Below are 20,922 nucleotides of genomic sequence, written 5' to 3'. Positions count from 1 at the left end.
TAAAGGATCATGAAGGAATTTTCATTTCCTAATTACTTTTTTGAAATCTTAATGAATTTTAATCTGACATACTTATTTGATGTTGGAGCCTGGTAAAGAAAATATGCAGGAAAATATATTCTGAGTGTTTACATACACACATATCTAATGTAGACGGTGGCATGTCTGCATACTATACTATTTCATGCATTTTTCACTTACTAAGCTTTAGCAGTAATTTTTAATTAATGTTACATATACACATGCGTATATATACATATATATACACACACACAAATTCATTTATAGAAAAAGTTAAAGAAGTGTAACTCCAAAGTCAGGTGACACACAAGTTTTAAATTGACCAATTCAATGACTCTCTTTTGCTTGATTTTGGTAAGTGCTAACCAAATATACTAAAGGATCACCATCCAACATTAACTGTCCCCTCAAAACTTACTTTTAAAAAGACATAATTACATTTAAAAAAAAAATGGAATGCAAGATTTGAGAGGGATCTTCAGAGACTACCTAGTCAAGCCTAGTGCTTTGAAGGAGCTGTGCCTAAACCGTAAGTAGGTTGATGATATATTTCTCGTATAATGTTAAAAAAAAAAAAAAAAAGTAAGTCTACAACCTGCTCACAGATCATTCTAGATATCAAGCCATCCCTTGCTAAGTAATTTGTGTTTCTGCCTAAATTAAAATTTTCGAACAAATCTCTTTCTCTATAGAAAAGGAGTATTTTTATTGACCAGCGTATTGTATTAACTTTTAAATGCTTATTAGTACATCTTTACATAATTAATTAAGTAGGCACTATTAATTAACAAGAACAAAACAGAATTTGCAGGGAGAAAATTCAGTTATGTAGTAAAATTTTATTTGAGCAATATTAAAAAAATAAGTAGTCCATATTTTATCAAGAACTTCTCTGGTCACAGTCATTCAAGTAAGGCTTGAACTGACAGCACAGGCTGCTAAACACGCCTCAAGCAGCAGTAAGAAGATGCTGCTTCCATCTGTCTTGATGCACATGAGGCAAGGCCTGTCCTTTTGGCAGCCATCATGACATGTTCCCATGGGGGCCTAGTGTACAGGCCCAACATAAGCTCATAAATACTTGTTAAATTAGTAAAAGTGTCTCTTAGTTTATGTTATTCATTTATTTTTTTAAGATGCCCAAATCTGTTTTTCTTTCTTTCTGGATCTGGAAAGGTCTCATTTGTCAATTCACAAGTGGACAGCAGCTCTGAAGACTGCAGTATGTTGGGAGTGATGTGACCATAAAAACATTCATGTGGAAGAGTAGAACTGTGTTGGAAATTTCTTCCTTTCTATTATTTAACAAAAAAGAAGTGTCAACAAATAACTTCTGGTTAACTTTTAAGAAGATGGTTACATAGCCCATTAAATGGGATTAATACACATTCAAGAATTAAACATTACAAGATTTCTAATTAAGTGTCGAATTTAAATTGTTCTATAGTCTACATAGTCTGGGAATTTTGAAAAGGAAGAAATGGGTGTTGGTTAAAAAACTAGAGAAGATTATCCAGAATTATAATTAAAAAAGAACCCTTAAGGGAGTATAGCATTTGGAGAGGCAGAGAAAAAGGGAGAAAGCCACACTATCTACAAGGAACACTATAAGCAAAGTCAAGAAAATAGGAGGATTGGGCTGAGTAAAACCTCAGTATAATATCAATGGAAAAGAGTGCTGACAGAAATGGTCAGGACAAAATATTAACAACTTTGGAAACCGTATAGCAGGAAAACTCAAATGCAGTACTTCTCATACATAAAAGAACAATAGAAGAGCTAAGTTTTTGATCTACATATGATAAGCTGCATTTATAATCAAAAGGCCAGCATTAATTATAACATAATTCTAATATTTAACCTATTTAGGTTTATTACCGAGATCTTCTTCCTCAATATTTATAGGCTGTAGAAAGCATGCGTTTCAAGAGAAAGGACAAACCATCCATCCGATCGTCCACAGTGGCTAAAGCACAGAGGCCAACACTCTGCCTGCTTCAACAATCGCTCTCACTGCCCTCCTCGCAGCCCCTGTGCTTTTTTGTGGAAGAACTAAAAACCGTATATTAGTACATACTATTCTTTTCAGCTATCTTGAGGATTTCCCTTTGATAAAAGTGCATCCTGGATCTTTATATGAGGGAAAGTAAATCAATCTTAAAGTGAGTAAGAGGGGAAACATCTGCTATATTTATAAACTAAAAATGTTATTTCATTTGCTATTAGCTAACCGAGAGCCTATTTTTTTAAACTGTTTTAAATATAATAGGAAAAAATAGATGGTTATATAGCCCATGTTTTAAATCTAATAGAAATAAAAATCTGCCAGCTAATAGGAGATTCCAGTATCTCAAACCAATTTTAAGGGGCAAAATATTGTGACAAAAGTAGATTCTGATTTAACAGAGATTTAGTTTCTTGGAGGAAGAGACAGACAGAAAGGAGGTGCCAAAAACACGAAATCAGAAAGATGTGGGTTCAAATTCTAGTTCTGTCACTAATAAATATGTTTATGTGCTTATTTTCATGGGATAATTGCTTAATTTTTTTCCAGTGTATAAATCAGGGATAGCAATATCTAATATAGTTAATAGTTGCTTAAAATTAATTTATAAAATAGCTATGATAATTTTGTAAATGCTAAGCCTATAAGAGTGTACATAAAGTAACAAGACAGGACCTCACCCTAAAGAAGTTCCAAGGTTTTTGGTTTTATGTGCTCACTCAGAGGAACAAAAAAGAAAAAAAAAAACAAAACAAAACACAACAAGGCTCAAGCCAGAGTTAGCTGGAGCAAGATGAACTGTTCATGCCAGAAAACTTTCTAATAGAAGACTACCTCCTCCATATCTAAGTCTATGTATGTCAAGGATATTCTAAGCAGGACATACTGTCTGTTAGTGTGAACATATGAAACTACTAAGCTTACTTAGTACTAACTACTAAGTGATCACTTACATACTAACTACTAACTTTACTTACTAACTACTAAGTGATCACTTATATAAAAGTAGCAATTTCATATTTTTTCACCCGAATACAGCCCTCCCAGAAGTAAGCTTTCTCTCTTCTATAGACACACTGTATAACTATATATAAAATATATGTACGTATGTGCTTGTACCAGAATTTTGCCCTACGATATGTTGTCTAACATGGTAGCGCTTTTAGGCAACTTTTTTTAAGGTCAATATCCTATCCCCAAAGGTGACACTTCCCTTGATTCACAAAATGATTTTGAGTGTTCATTAGCTTGCTCTTAAATACCCTGTATTTGGCACAGAGATAGGAAGGAAGAGAAAAAAAGGAAAAGGAAGCTAATTTGCTGAACACTGATTTTGTGATTAGGCACAGTTAGTAGTGAATTTTCAAACTTTTTCTCTAATAATAAAAATCACCATGAGAATATGATTTAATTTCATTTAAGAAAGAGGCAAAAGCTAGGCTGAGAGGCTGCATAACATTTGAGTATGTGGTTTAGAAAGGAGCAGGAACTAATAACCAATACTGTTTCACTTCAAAGTGCATTTTATTCTCACTTTGCCCTTCTATAAATATGGTGTGTCAGAGGCTCCTGGTTAGTGTTTAAATTCACTAGAAGAGAGCAGTATTTATCTAAGGCAAATGCATCTAAGTAGCTGGTATTGCTTATATTAATCTACACTGGAAATACTGAATATTTCTATAAGAAAATAAAATACAATAGTGTTCTGTGAAATTTTACTTACAAAACAAACTCAAATTGCTTTGTCTAATAAACTCATCATACAGACCATAAAGCAAAGTCAGAGTAAAATATATAGAATGATGACACAAAAGAGATCAGCGTTAAAATAATCACATTCATCAATGTTCTTCAAGACAAAAATAATAGTCATATTTGTAGATAATACAAAGTTAAAGGTTTGAAAATAGGAGGAAAGAAACTAATAAAAACTGGTGCTAGTCAAGTAGAAAACTTAAATGCTATTCAACTCATGCAAAATGACCTAAACTGAGGCTGAAAATTTCAAAGTCAGTAATGGTGTGGTACTTAATAGAAACCTCAGAAATTAGGGCTCAAAGGATGATTTTCATCCTATGAATTAAATATTTTGAAATGTTTGTACAGTTTACTACCACAGATTACACTTATGCTGAGATAAAAGAAATATTTTAAGAACAATTTTTGGAAACACTTCAAGATGCAAATTATGGCTTTAAATGCCCTTCTTTCTATTTGAAGGTAAGGGCAACACTTTGTCAATAATACAAGTAAATGGAACAGTATCTGCAGTTTTAAAAATTATCTTTTATTTACTGACACGGACTCATTACTAGAGACTAGTGTTAGATCTTTTCCATGAGAAACAGACATACAATGCTGATTTATTCAAAGTAGCTATCACTTCCCTTTTTTCCTTCATTCAAGTGTTTATAATATTAACCCTCACCCACACCCCTTCTTTTCAGTTGTCTGTGATTCCACTGCTACTGAGATTGTGTGCCTCAATGTCTGCTCCCTTCATTAACGTATCTACGTTGAGGGCAGAGATTGGGTCCTAAGGAAATAAGGCAAGAAAAATCACATCTTGCTGACACAGTGGGACACTGATCAAAACATACCATAATAGAAGACCCGCATACCTCAGGGCTACTCTTGAACAGTGAAGGGCAAGTAACAGACGGGAAGAGAGAGAAAACAGCGCCACACATGAAAAGCACAGAAGCTATTCTTGGTAAAGAAATATAAAGTTTATAGTAACGTTTGTAAATGTTTGGTCACTTCTCAAAAAAGCAAAAGGACAATTAACCTTCAAACTTCAACAAAAAGGATGTAACATCGTTTTGTGGGCTCAAATAGAATTTAAAGATCTTACCATGCTTTATGACCATCATGCTTAGGCATAAACACACTATCAAGTGCGGTCCTCATTTATGAAAGGAGAGTTCAAAACTTGTTAAGCTTTACTTTCCTACCTGTGCCGTGAGGCACTTCTGCCGGCGTGTTAGCAGGAGCGTGCGCGCCGGGGGGAATCTGAATTCCAGTGAAGCTGCTTGACGGCATGCTGCTGGGATCATAAGCTGAAGATGATGGCTGAGGTGGCTGAGGTGGCAGGGATGTTGCTCCAGCATCTTCATTTCCTTCAACGTCTACTGTAGAATGTATGTGTACAGTTAAACTAGGTATTTTGAAAGGAAAACGCCAAACATTCTCATTTTGCTATACAGACGTGAAAAACAGATGTTTGGATGCAATTCTATTTAATGCAATGGATAAGTAGGCTCCCGCTCTTAAAATCATAGTTGTAATTGTTTTCTTTCCTTAAATCACTTAATTGTGCCTGACAATACGATTGTCACTTCAAGGTAACACTTCGTAATCCTATAAGATCTTTTAAGCTTATGATACATGAGATTTTTGGCAAAACATGTCACATCTCTACTCCCCACAGCCCATTTTTCTGACAGCTGCCCTTCACTCTCTTCATCATTCAACTAGCCATTAAATGATTACCCGTGTGTCTGCCGTTCAAAGTATTAGGTTAATCAACAAAAACAAAGGAGTGAGATTTCACAGAGCTACCTGCACAGAAAGGAATAAAAAGAGGATTTGTGTAGAACCACTTCTCGGACTTTTGGCTAAGATTAAGTGTAGAGACGTTGTGTTTTCAAGTTCTGAAATTCAGACTTAAAATATACTATCTTATCAGCTAAATTTGAAAGCTACTCTGGGGAAATTAAATAGTGACAGTCTATTTAAAATGACAGTCATTTTTGGGAATCCTCATAAATTAAAATGTAGGTGAGAGCAAGAGATTTCCGAAATCAACTTATTTCCCATCAAATTTTTAAATAAGTTTTTTTGTTTGATCATAATATATTACATATTCAATGTGGATAATTTTAATCAACCAAAAAAACCTACCTATTCCGAGATACCCATTTTACTAAGTAACCTTGTAGATGCATTTATACTTTATATACACTAATATAATTTTCTCCTATATTAGAGAACTCTAACATTTATACGTCCTGGGAAGGAGCCCCTCCCTCTACTTTTTAAAGGCATTAGAAAGTGACTAAAAGCTGGTAGAAACCAGAGTAAAGGTGGCCCTTTGGAGAGAAAATCTCACCAGGTAAGGTTTGCTTTCATGTGGGTTTTCACCTGCACGCACTCAACAATCTGTGCAAAAGAAAGAGTTACAGAGAAGTGAGCCTTGAAATGTGTGTATAAACCCCAACTAAATACTGTATGACCCTGAACTATGCATGCACACTCCGGGAAGATTCTAGAGGCTCCTGGTGAGAGCAATAGACTTAAAGCTGAAAGAAAGACAGGCAGTGTTTGAGTTCAGGCATGTTAACTTCCTGCTAGAACAAGAACCAAGAACTTGGAAGAGGAAGATGAGAAAATGCAGGGGAGCTACATGATGTTATGAACAATAAAAATTAATAGAAACATGGGGTGGGTGGGTGGGAAGATGATTCTCAAATGACCTAGATATCAAAATCAGCAAAAAAAAATCACATTAAAGCAGGTACTATAAATATGTTCAAGGACACAGAGAAAAATGTAGTCATAATGAACCAAAGAGGAAAAACTCGTGGGACCTGGGTGCTCAGTTGGTTAAGCAACTGCCTTCCGCTCAGGTCACGATCCTGGAGTCCCGGAATCAAGTCCCACACTGGACTCCCTGCTTGGTGGGTAGTCTTCTTTTCCCTCTGACCTCTCCCCTCTCATGCTCTCTCTCTCTCCTCGCAAATAAATAAAATCTCAAAAAAAAAAAAAAAATCTTAAAAAAAAAGAAAGAAAGAGGAAAAACTCACCGGGGGAGGGGGGGACTGTAAGAGGAGACAAAAACAGATGGGACTAACAGAAGACAAATGATAAAAATAACAGAATAAATCTAGGATTAGCAATAATTACATTAAATGGACCAAACACTATTTTGAAGGCTGATGCTGATAGACTAAACAAACATATGAACAAAACCCAAATCAAGAAACACCTATATGCTTTAAGACTCAGACATGCTTACAGTAAAAGGATAAACTATTAAATACCAAGCAGACAAAAGCTGAAGTAGCTAAATCCAGTAACAGACACGTAACTGTCTCTCTTTGCAGATAACATGGTTATCTACAAAGAAACTCGCAAGAAATCTATAAAACCACCACCAGAATAGGTTAATTTAGCAAGGTTGTGCAATACAACATCATTATACAAAAATCAATTATATTTCATACACTAAAAGTAAACAAGGAAATGAAAAATATCAAATACTTGGAAACAAATTCTAACCAAAGAGGCACAAAATCTCTACTTTGAAAAATACAAAATACTGTCGATACAAATTAATGAAGGCTTAATAAATGGAAAGATACACCATATTCATGTAATGAAAGACTCAATTTTGTTAAGGTACCCATTCTCCCTAAATTGATCTATAAATTCAGCGCAGTATCAAACCTAAGTTCAGCTGTTTTTTATTTTAATAGAAACTGAAAAACCTACTCACAGAATAGCTAAGAACATCTTGAGAAAGAAGAGAAGAGTTGGAGAACTTATGCCACCTGACTCCAAGGTTTATTGTAAAAAGGTGGAAGGCCGTGTGCCATTGGTACCAACCAGAAAAACATACCAATGTAACTGAATAGAATCCAGAAACAGAATCACATTTAAAAGGTTAATTGAATTTTTGACAGAGGAACCGAAGAAATTCAACAAGGAAAGGAAAATGTTTAACAAATGGTGCTGGAATAATAGGCTATCCTTATGGAGGAAAGAATCCTGAATCCAGCCTACCTCACACTGTATGCATGAAAAAAATTAAGATCTTTCACAAACAAAAGTAGCAGCTCCAATGATAAGTCTTCAGGATTAAAAATATGAAAGAATTTTTAAGGTAGAGATAGATAAAGATCTCATAAGACGTAAGAAGTAGCCATAAAAATTTTAAAATTATAAACTACATTTTGCCAGGATTAAAGATTTTTGGTAATTAAAAGAAGGTAAGAAAACAAGTAGGGAAGCAATAGAATGGTAGTAAATATTTGTAAAACAGGCATCTAACAAAGAACTTCTATACATAATTTGTAAATAATTCAATAATAAAATGACAGACAACCCATGAAAAACGGGCAAGTTTGTTAATGGTCACAGTAGTACTCACAACAACTGAAAGGTAGAAACAACCAAAATGTTCTTCAATGAATGAATAAATACAATGTGTATAGGCATACAATGGAATATTATTCAGCCTTTGGGAAGAAATTCTAAAATATCTTGTAACATGGGTGAACCCTGAAGACATTACAATAAATGAAATAAGCCAGTCACAAAAGGACTGATACTGTCTGATTCCACATACATGAGGTACCTAGAGACAAAGACAGAAAACAGAACAGTGGTGACCAGAGGCTAGGAATGGATAGGGCAAATGGGGCTTATAGTTTAATGGGTATAGAGTTTCAATTTGAGAAGATAAAAATATTCTGGAGTTAGATGGTGGTGAGAGGCTGAAAAATATGAATGTGCTTTTTATGACACTGAGCTGTACATTTAAATGATTAAAATAGTAAACTTTGTTATGTATAATTTACCACAACAAAAAAGAATGGGCAAAAGATTTAAACAGACACTTCACAAATAAATATGAACATCCAGTAAACACATATAACAGAGTTCAGTATCATTTAGCCATTGGGGGAAAAATGCTAATTAAATCACAATGAAGAACCACTATATATGGATCAGAATGGCTAAATTTAAAAATACTGACAATACGAGGTGCTAGCAAGGATACAAAGGGACAGAAACTCTAATGCATGGCTGATGAAAGTATAAATGGTACACTGACTTTAGAAAAAAAAAAAAAATATATATATATATACACACACAACCCAGCAATTTTATTCTAGTTATTGACCCAGCACGATGAAACACATGCCACCTCTTTACATATAATATGAAGTATGTCTAAAAACCAAATGCATTTAAATGTCAAGCAGCTTAATTCATCATAACCTCAAACTAGAAACAGCCACAATATTCATTGGCAGATGAGCTGATAAACAAATTAAGGGATCCATACTATAAAATACTACTCAGCAGTAAAAAAGAGTGGGCTATTGCTTCACAAGACACCAATGAATCTCACAGATACAGTGTTTAAAGAAGTAGGGTGCAAAACACCACCGTGGGATTCCATTTACACAATGTTCTCAATCAGACAGAACTAATTTTTAATTAAACAAACAACTAAATCAGTTGTTTCTCAAGGTGGGAATGGACTGGGAAAGAGTATGAGGTAATTTTGGGGGGGTAATGGAAATGTTTTTTATTTAGAGGGTGTGTGTGTCAAAAGTCACTGAGTCACTGAATTATATACTAAGCAAACAGTAAACTTTAATTTGTATCAGTAGATGTTAAAGACAGTGGGGTAATTTTTTATTAAAAACAGGGTATTTACATGGTCTCAAAGGAACTTATTCCCCAGTAACTTATTAGTAACTCAAACAGCTTATTAATAACAAAGGGAAAATCATTTTAAAGTGTAATAACCCAGAAAATACCACATATTACTTGAGTGATCAGTTAGTATCACCAATATTATACAACCTTCCAATGTTGACATAGGAGACATAATCTGATCCTGGTGTATTTCTGCTAAGCATGTATAACTGTAATCTAATTATGAGGCAACATCAGGCAAAACCAAATTGAGGGACACTCTATAACTAACCTTTACTCTTCAAAACCACTGGGTCAAGAAACACCTAGAAAGGCTGAAGGACCATTCCAGGTTAAAGATAACTAAGAAGACATGAAAGTCAGATGCAGTGGTTAATCCTGCACTAGAGCCACAAAGGAGATTATTAAATCAACTGAACAGATTTGAATGAAGTACTGAGAAGCAAAAGAGCATATCTTCAACTTATTTTCAAATACTTCAGAAAGTGTATATATATAAAATTATATCTTTTTGTAGAACCATAAACCATTTCTGAGGAAGTACTGTAAAAAGCTATGACATTAACACTAGATTAGGGAACTTTAAGATGACATTTTAGATGACTAATATATTGGCTTATTTTATATCTCCTATGTTCTCCAATTACAGGTCTTAATTAGCAGCAAATATTTACTGAGACTAAAAAATGTTGAAGTTAACTGTATCTTAGGGTTTCCCCAAAGAGGGAAATTTTAAATTAGTAGAAATATGATAAAAGATATTACCTTTTTATTGAATATAGGTTAATAACAACCACTTAAAAATAGCATCATTTTGCAGATACTGAGTTGACAGACATGCAAACCTAGAGTTTGAATGTTAACACAATTCCCTTCAGTTGAGCCTTATTTGTTTCCTGGAACACTGTTTTTGTACTAATCATATGGTTTCCTTATGTACTTTTTGATAATATGACTTAATTGCACACAGCAGTATTTTCAGAAGTATCTTCCCTTTTTTCTTACTCTCAGGTGTAATATCCATTATTTTTATGGTTTTACTAGAAATTTAATTCCAGAATAACAGAGAATTAGACTTTTGTTAAACATAATACATTTTACCCCTAGAGTTAATTTAAGAACACAAGAGAATATAACGGTATACTCGGAAAAGAAGCATCAAGGTTTTGAAGAAGACTTTTCTCTTACACATTCAGATTTAAGGACATAAATCATTTAAGAGCCATAAACCATTTCTTTTTTTTTTTTTTTTAAAGATTTTATTTATTTATTTATTTGAGAGAATGAGTGAGAGAGAGCATGAGAGAGGAGAAGGTCAGAGGGAGAAGCAGACTCCCCAAGGAGCTGGGAGCCCAATGCGGGACTCGATCCTGGAAGTCCGGGATCATGACCTGAGCCGAAGGCAGTTGCTCAACCAACTGAGCCACCCAGACGCCCCCATAAACCATTTCTGAGCAGACACTGTTAGATGTTATGACATTAACACTTGATTAAATTACCAGGTTACATTTTGTTCTTTTGAAAAAGCATACAGTGAAAATATTCTCCTTTATATTTTAAAGGATTATTGGTATTCTATAACTCCCAATTTTCTACTTAGAGGCTCTATAAAAACTGAATAAAAATAATGAAAGAACTTATAAGCTGCATGTAAGCTTAATTTTTGGAAAACATAACAAAAATTATATATATCTAATTATCTAGTAAGTTAGTATTATAAAAAGCCTAAAACAACCATATCACAACAGAATAGTTCATGATAATTATTAAAATGTATACTTTCAAGGACATAAGTTGAAAATGTTAGTATTAGAAGTCACTGAAAGAATATCTAGAAAAAATAACACTGATTATTTATTAGGCATATTAATATATCTAAAATGACACATCTGAAATGCTACTAAAGCCAAATATGTTTAAAACAAAAAAATATTATTTGCATGGTGTATTTAAGAATATATGTATAACCACATACAAGAAGTATCTCCCAAATCAGATGTTAGAAGGTAATGATAAGTACAACATTATATTTACTACAAATACGTGTGTGTAAAGGTTACTTAAATATCATCAGGTAATAGAAGTGGTTCAGCTTCAATTTCCAATTTAATGTAACTACTGAATGTGAAGAAATGTTTCGTCTTTGGCCTTAGTTCTTAAACTATCCATCCTGCCTGGGTGAAGAAACATTTTACTTTGGCTTCATCTCTTGCTTTTAGGTTGACAACTCCAAAGTTCTTTTAGCCCAGAATTTTCTCCTGCAATCTTTAGATGAGTATGTAATTGGCAGCTGGGAGTTCTGCATGTAGTAATCAAATGAGCATCTCAGTATCTTTTCTTGATTTTTCCCACCAAACCTGCTACCTTGTATTAGTCATTTCTTTGAAAGGCTGGAAACTTAGGGATCATCATCCATTTCCTCCCTCATTAAAGTGTTCTAAGTTCTACTGATTACATTTCCTTCTCTTTATCCCCATGTCAATATCTCACCCAGGCTTTTGTTTTTTTATAATTTAGATCACTAATAGCCCCTGAATTCTTCTCACAATCTGCAGAATTATCTTTCTCCAATTCACTCTCAAAAATCACCCCCCCAAACACACACAGATTTTACAGTCTTAGCCAGATCTCAATCTGCCTCCCTGCTGCTTTTGAAGTGTTTTTGTTTTGCTTTGTTTTTAAAAATTTGTACCATCCTTCCTTTTCATTTACCCAACTTAATTCAACTTCTCTTTTGAGACTCAGCTCAGGCACAATCTCTTATTACCATGTACTATAACTGCTTAATTAAAACTTTTGTACCCCATGAAGATGTAAGCTCTTATAAGGATCATGTCTTTTATTCATTCCTGGTACCCGGAAATGCTGACAAAATGACATTAAAAAAATAAGTTTCTTTAAAAATGAATGAAAAACAATTACATTTAAAAAATGCAAGAACAAGGATATGTCCTGGGAAGTGGGAGTTCATTCCAAATTTAGGTCTCTAAACCATATCTGAAGCACAGAAATGTACCCCGTAACATTGGTACTATGGTCTCACGAGAATGTGAAATTAATAGTTTTAATGACTGGCTGAGAAATTTTCTTGTAAAACTGGTTGAAGGGAAAAAATTTATCTGCTTAAATGCAGAACAAGAGCACAGACTTTAGAATTAGAAGGTCTGGGTTCAACTCCTGAGTTTCATTAACTAGTTATTAGAACTTGAACAGAAAATGCCCAGCTACCTTCAAAAGCTATGAGAACTAAATTAGCTAATATATGTAAAATATTTAGCACAATGCCCGATGATACCGAGCGTTCCATAAATAACAAATATTAACATAAACTATGAAAGTATTTTATTAAGTGCTACATATTTTATAAGACTTCATATACATACATAAAATAGCTCTGCAGAAATTCAGACAAAGGGGAAAACATCACAGATAGGCAGGATTCAGATAGGTAAAAAAAGATAAGCAATTTAGGAGGGAGGAATGGTTTTATAGTTAAAGAAAGAGATGAAGGTCTCTATTCATCCAGCTCTTAACATCTATGACTATAATAAAGAGAATATATAGGTGCTATGAAATGAACTGTGTCCCCACAAAACTCATATGATCAAGCCCTAATCACCAATTTGACTATATTTGGAGATAAGCTCTTCAGAAGGTAACTAAGGTTAAATGAGTCATTAGAGTAGAGTCCTAATAGAATTGTGGCCTTATAAAAAGGAAAGATCTGTTTTTCTCTCGGTCATATGAGAACAAAGAGAAGGCTGATGTCTGAAAGCCAGGAAGTGGGCACTCAAGAGCAAAAGAACTCTGCTCCACTTTGGTCTTGGACTTTCCAGCCTCTAGACCCCTGAGAAAATGAATGCCACCCCAGTCTATGGTGTTTTGTTATGGCAACCTGACCCACCCAAGACAATACAAGAGAGGAACAGAAAATAAAACTGGTAAAATAGGTTGATGCCACGTTGTGGTGACTCTTGCTTAAAGCCTGAAGATCTTGGGTATTTTCTTGTGGACACTTGTTAACAGTAGGACAGACATAAAACATTCCTGATTATGGTCAGTATTAAAGTAGGAAAGGAAGTATGTAAAAAACACAGGCACTGGGTATAAAAAAAATGAACAAAATACCAAAAAGACACAGGACTCAGAATAAGAGGGCCAGGATTCAAGTTCTAGTTCTGTTTCATGATTCTATGTCCTTAGGCAGGCCCTAACCCATGTGGAATCTCAACTTACTCCTGTGTACAACAGTAATAACATAAACTATCCCCAAGGGATTTCCGAGGGTATGAATAAGTGGAAATGATTTGTAAGCTTTAAGGCACTATATGAATGCAAGGTATTTATTACAGAAAATGACTGTAAGAAAAATCCTATGTGAAAAAGACTATTATAACATTAGTTAAGGACATATCATGAAGTGTTTTTCACAAATAGATAAGAAAAAGTTAACTTGAAATGCCGTATGAAAGCTTGCATCTATAGAAGACAAACTGCAAAATAATTTAGAGTATTCATATATAAAACTGTAGTATACCTTTTTCACCAAATGGCATTGTAATATTTTAAATAGTCCTCTAAATAATAAACAGAACAAGAAGGTTTTCTTGTCCTCCTCACTATTTTAAATAGTCCTCTAAATAATAAACAGAACAAGAAGGTTTTCTTGTCCTCCTCACTTGTTCTCTCCTCCCATCTCCTTTGTCTTTTAAAGGCAGGTTTACTGAGGTATAATTTACATACAGTAAAATTCACACATCTTGGGTATACAGTTTTGACATAAAACTTATACAATGTATAACCACCACTTCTGGTCATCCCCAAGCCTTTCCCATGTTCCTTTGTAGTAAACCCCTCCCTCACCCCAAGTACTCAACTTACCTGATTTATGTCCCTAGAGCACCGCCTTCTCCAGAAAGTTGTATGAATACAATCATATAATACATCTGTAGCCTTCTGTGTTTGGCTTCTTTCACTTAGCTTCTGAAATCAGTCCATACCATATTGCTGCAAATATCAGTGGCTGATGGCATCTGAATTATTTCCACTTTTGGCAATTACAAATAAAGCTGCTGTTCTGTATAAGCCTTTGTATGGACATATGTCTGCATTTCTCTTGGGTAAAAAAATACCTTGAAGTGGGGCTGCCAGATATTGTGTCAACTGTATTTTTAATTTTATAAAAAACTGCCAAACTGTTTTCCTTTTCTTCTCCCATGAGTAATGTGTGAGAGTTCCAGCTACCTGGCATTCTCATTAGCACTTGGGACTATTGGTTTGTTCAATTTTAGCCCTAAATTCTAGTAGGTATGATATAGCTTGCTATCGTCTTAATTTGTTTTTCCTTAATGACTAAAGATTTCAGCATCATTTCATGTGCTTGCTTGCTACCCATTCATTCTTAACTGATCTATGGAAATACTCAACATAGCTGTTACATTTTGTTATAGATACTTAATATGTACAATGTATTACTATACAGAACTGCAATGTACTGTCATTTGAAAAACTGTGAGGACAGCACATATATGTAGAAGTCACTAAAATGGCCCATAAGAACTAAATTATTAATTTCATCAGTGTACATTCATTTACTGGGCATTGAGAAAATTGAAAAAAAAAAAAAAATCTAAGGGGATTAATTCCCATGGAAGAGTAGTGCCAACAAGCCATCCCCAGAACCAGGAACAGCTGGTTTCACGAAAAAATTTCTAGAAAACATTTAAGGGAAAGGAAATTCTAAGGTGATTCAAAATGTTCCAAAGCATAAAAAAATACTAGAAATATTCAGATTATACTTATGGAGTAAGCAGAACATTGACACCCCAAAGTAAAACTAGACCAGTCTTACTCATGAATGTCAATTCAAAAATCCTAAATATATAGTAGTGAACTGAATCCATCAATATAATAAAAAAAAAAACCCAAAACCAAAAAACAGAGCCACATGAGGTTTATTACTCAATGTAAAGCTGGTAACAATAGAGTAGTAGTGAAATGAATCTATTAATATAAGCAGTAGTGAAATGAATCTATCAATATAGCAATTAAAAAAACCCAAAACAGAGCCAAGTGAAGTTTATTATTAACATATGATGTATTATTTGTTTCAAGGGTACAGGTCTGTGATTCATCAGTCTTACACGATACACAGCACCCAACTGAGGTTTATTACAAAATGTAGAGCTGGTTCAGCATTAGGAAATCTTTTAATAAATTCACTACAGAAACAGATCTAAGGATCTGGATTAGGCTGGTGTCAGCCAACTCTGGCCAACAGGCTGGCTGTCTGTTTTTGTTAAGTAAAGTTTTACTGGAATAGAGACATGCTCATTTGATTACATATTGCCTGTGGCTACCTCTGCACTGTAAGAGCAGCTGAGAAGTTGCCACAAGACCTCATGACCTAGAAACCTAAAATATTTATTATCTAACCCTTTAAGAAATGGTTTAAGAAACTCGCGCATTGAATGACCATTTTCACAGATGCCTAAAATTTGTATAACAAAATACAAAGATCACCTAGAATTTTAATGCAGATTACAGTGATTATTCTCCTAATAGTCAATTTCCTGTTGTCTAATCAATAAAAACAAGTGAAAAAGGTCCTTCCTTTTCTTTTCAATTACACACTAACTGAAAGGTGAAGTGAAATGGTAAGACCCTTATTTTTCCACAATTTTACAAAACTACTTATTATGTAATGGTGAATCTTTCATGCACTTACTAAGTTAAAACAAAACTCAGGTGCAGAAGTGTCTATATTACCAATAGTATAAAAAAAAGGAGGCTATGTATTCCTATTTATTTGTAAATTCATAAAAAATCATCTGTTAAGGGACAGAAAAAACTAAAACAATATAGTATTTATTTATCTGGGTTTGGTAGAATCTGGCCAAATGAGGGATGTGATGGAAATGAGAAATTCATTTCATATATTTTTTATATCTCCTATAAATTTTAAACCATGTGAATGTACTACCTACCCCTCGGACAAAAAAAAAAAAAACAAAAAACCTCACCTCAAATAGATATGTAAAAATTAATAGTGTCCTTTGTGGTTTGGGAATATTTTATAAATTATAAATGGATTACCTGTTCTATGTAAGAATGATATCTGATTACAGGCAGGAGATGGCCAGGCCATCTTGATGATAAAGACAGATATTAGAGCAGTTTGGCCTTAATCTCTCACTGTCCCTAAACTTATTTTACACTTAATTTTCATGGATTTTGGACCTGATGGAACAAAAGAAAATGTACTGTTTCTTCGAAAAATCATGGATAATATTCGGAACAATTATGATTCTACTAAGTCATTTTACTTAAATAAGTAAATACATACCATTATCTTCTTCAATTCCAACAGGCCCTGCTTGAGGAGTCTCTCCATTCTTTAAACAATTATGGATATATGTTGCCTTCCACCTTGCATATTTTCTGTGTTTCACATTCTAGAAGGAATATTTTTATATCAATATTAAATTTTATATCAATATTAAATTCTAGTAAGAAGTCAAATAAAAAGATACATTTATGATAACCTATGGTATTTCTGAGATAAAACCCATTTTTGCATGTTACATCTCTGAAACAATCTGGCAACCTCCCCATCCTACCACTGGATTCTACCAAATGTCTAGGGCTCAAAAGACCGTAAAAAGCTATCTTCCCCAAGCACATACCTAGTTCTCACTTATGATTTTGTACTTCAGAAAAGGTCTGCAATGGAAATATGAGAATGTCCATCAGCAAAACCTGTAAATCTTATGCACAGGGGAGAACTAGGCTAAATGAGGGAATTCCAAAACTATATAATATAAAGATATACAGTAGACTGAGCTATTTCCACCGAAGAGAGAAAAAATGGATCTGTACAAATCTATAAAAACACATCTGTGAAAACAAAAGGAAAACTAAGATGAGGCAGTGGCTAAAACAAACACCAGACAGATAGCTAAGCAAACTTGACCTTCTAATGCTATATATAGCATGCTACTTACCAGTTCTGAATCTCAGTTACCTCAATTCCAAAAAGGGGAAAATAATACCTCGTGGGGTTGTTGTAAGAACTGAAAATATCAGTAAAGAACCTGCTAGTTGCCTTTTCTTCTTTTCTGCCTCGAAATTTATGCTACACACTATAAAATTAAGACAAAAATCTGCCTCAAAAATATAAAAAAGTAAAATCTGTAAGAGTTTTGGAGGGGTAATTTTTAGTTTATATTTTTTAATTGACATTTATGATACTCAGGGACTGGTATCAACTGGCAACTTGTCAGAAATGCAGAATCTTTCAACACATCCCAGATCTCATAAATCAGAATCTGGACTGCAACAAGATCCCTAGGTAATCTGTATGCACATTAGAGTTTTAGATAAGACACTTTGCATTATGTTGAAAACAACTGCAACATGCCTTTTGCAAAGACCCACTAAGTCACTGGTAAGTACTAAAACAGCATACAGCACAGATACTTAGTTGAGTATCTGACGCAAAATTATCTAGATACTACTACAGATTGGTATATAGAAATCTAAAAGAAGTAACCCCCAAATCTTAAATTACCGAATTTGTATCATATTTCCCTTTTTTTTTTTTTTTTAAATCAAACAATCCTCCATCTATGTTCTACTAAAAACAACTTTTCTACACTGATTACCATTTTCTTCCAGGTATGATTTTAATTTATTCTACTTTATTACTTTATAAAGAAACATTTTAGAAGTATCCACATTTAACTTTTCACTTCTTCACCAGTTGATTCACTCTAGAGAGAAAAAAGTTTCTTTTGTTTGATTTTCAGCACATAAAAGGTCAGAGAATTTGAATGTGCCATGCCTTTTAATGGCAGTGAGCCCACATGTACCAGCCCCCACCTCACTTAAGTTGTTAGTTCACTTAAGGAATGTGCTCAATGTCACCAACAGCCCTCTCCAGGCTGGCAAATCCAACAGACACTTGTAGGTATTATCTTACCAAACCTCTCAGCAGCATACAAAACATCGAATCATTCCAAACTCTGTGAAACACTGTCTATTACTGGTTTTTGTGACACTCTTGTTCTCCTGCTTTCCCTCCTGTCTTTGGCTACTAATCTTCTATCTCATCTCCAGATAAAATTACACACCCTGTACTAGCACATACTATAAATGGGTGGGCCCAATCAACGGATTCACATACAATTTTATTTTTATTTTATTTTTTAAATTTTATTTTATTTTTTCAGTGTTTTAAGATTCACTGTTTATGTACTACACCCAGTACTCCATGCAATACAATTTTAAATATGAACTGTGTTTTTATATAATTAAATACTAGGAAAGCCACTTAACTAGTGAAGGGAATTACTTCAAGTTTTCAGTGATTTAAAGTTTCCCTATTTTTGGGAAAACCTAAGATACAGATAATCTCAACATTTTTTACGCTTCATAAATAATTGCTTTTAGTTAAGACCTAAGATAGGCAAAAGGGAGATATAAAACAAGTCAATACACTGACTTCTGCCCTTAGAGAGCTGATCATCTTGTTATGGATAGAGATTTAAAATACAAAATAATAGTACTATAAAAATATAGTAGGTAGAAAGTACTGAACTTGTTTCTTTGGTAAGTCCACAATAACAGACAGCTGATAAAGTAAAATGGTATGTTAGTTTGGTCTTGCGGGATGGGATGGAAAGTAGTAGTAAGACTATCGTGGAGAGAAGTAAAAGAACAAACAAAGGAAGAAGGGCAGAAGTAAATGAAGTATTTAGAGAATGAAGGTGAAAAAGTAAATTTGCCACAGGTGGAAGACACATACCAGGGACCAGCTGAGTAAGTAAGATAAATCCAAGACAAAAGTAAAGTTGTGGACCGGCATGTTTATAGTACCTTACAGGCTCTGAAGCACTTACACATTTTTCTCTTAATTCACCCTCATAATAACCTTGAAATTTAGGCAGGTCACAAGGCTCTGAGATATTAAAATACTGGGTCAATGAAGTAAATACAGTTTAACCTAGAATTCAAGGCCTTCCACACTGTGGATACTGTTTCAGTCTACTCTACTTCCTACTATCTCCCCTCAATCCAGATGAGATTCTTTCTCACCTGCAGTCTTCTCTCCTACTAGTCTTCCTATTAAACATGGTTTCCTCTTCCAACAAGAGTCTCCTTAGGCTCAGTTCAAACGTTTACTCTCTTAACAACTTCCCTACCAGCATATAAATTAATCATTTATTCAAGTCAGTTACAGATCCGAAGTGCTGGGGATAACACGATGAACAGGCAGGTCTGAACTTTGGAGTCCAAAATGAAAGGTAAGCAATAATTTCCATCACTGTACTATCTAAAGTCTATGATATTTTCTTCACCTTTCTCTCTTAGGATTCTGCAATCCAATATTATAAATAGGAGCAAATGGCAGTACAAAAGTAAATGACTTACCCAAAGTTGCACTATTTTGCAGTGAAGCCATCCACTCATTCAGGGCTACCTTAATATGCTACCATTAGCACACTACAATTTGTAACTCAGATGGGAATATATGAAATAAGGTAAAACTGGCTTTAAAAGGTCAGCTACTTAATGCATATTAATAGAGGCTATAATTTGGTATATATAAAGAGGACCCTTTTGAAAGAAAATGAATAAACTGCTTAGGAAAGTTTAATTTGCCTTCCTTTGGGACCTTTAAAAATAGGACAGATTTTTCTTGGCTCAAAATAATTTAACACCATCCAAAGACTAAACTGTCTTTAGTTGTATTATGATAACTTTAGGAGGTTCCTTCATTCCTAATTTCACAGTAAAAAACAGGGTAAAGATGTATAAACCACGTTGAATTCCTTCATTAGTATGTGAAGTTTAAAAACATTACTCTAACGTGAGATGGCTTCCTTTTAGTAAATACATTTTACAAAATTTCCCCAGAGCAGATAAATCAATACAACCGTTTATTTTTTATTCCGTACTATTTTCAAGACACCACCACAAACTGGAACTTATAATACTTCACAGAAAATTTTGGCAGTTGTACTCAAAATTAATTTGCTTTTTAATTTTGTTTTCTTTAAAATAAAGGATGCTAGGTATCAAAGAATATTTGAAGAGGAAAATGTCAAGATGTCAATATTTTTGAGATCTTTTAACTCCTTTTGTCTGATTAGACATCCTTTCTGGGAAACAGGAATTACAAAAAGAACTTTTACTTTTGTCCCTGGCCTCTAAGTTCCTGTTTTGTAACTAGATTGATGAGAATCACTGACAACTGCAAATTTTGGCCACAAGAGTCAGTGGTGGTAAGAATTTTCATTTGATTTTTAAATCATGTGCATTTGCTACACTGAAGAATGACTGGTTAGCAAATGCCAACCAAAGGCTACAGCAGGGGTTCTCAAACCCAATACATATAAAAATCACATGAGGATATAATAAAAAAAGAAATTCTTAGTCCAAAC

At 34.0% G+C, this 20,922-nt stretch overlaps 1 protein-coding gene across 2 annotated transcripts in view; it reads right to left on the bottom strand.

The window, feature by feature from the left end:
- The window catches only part of VTA1 (vesicle trafficking 1), a 63,875-nt gene that overhangs the window by 7,167 nt on the left and 35,786 nt on the right, over positions 1-20,922 (bottom strand). The window contains exons 5-6 of one of the 2 annotated variants that reach the window (XM_032873054.1): positions 16,824-16,932; positions 4,981-5,157 (exon numbers count right to left, since the gene is read on the bottom strand). In XM_032873054.1, coding sequence (XP_032728945.1) covers positions 4,981-5,157; positions 16,824-16,932 — 286 coding nt within the window. The remainder of the gene's footprint in view (positions 1-4,980; positions 5,158-16,823; positions 16,933-20,922) is intronic. The other variant, XM_032873056.1, reaches the window with a different exon arrangement.

Source organism: Lontra canadensis, unplaced genomic scaffold, assembly GCF_010015895.1.
Source record: "Lontra canadensis isolate GAN:19392208 unplaced genomic scaffold, GSC_riverotter_1.0 scaffold47, whole genome shotgun sequence".
In the NCBI taxonomy this organism is placed as follows: domain Eukaryota; kingdom Metazoa; phylum Chordata; class Mammalia; order Carnivora; family Mustelidae; genus Lontra; species Lontra canadensis.
This window is presented reverse-complemented; position numbering and strand designations above follow the sequence as displayed.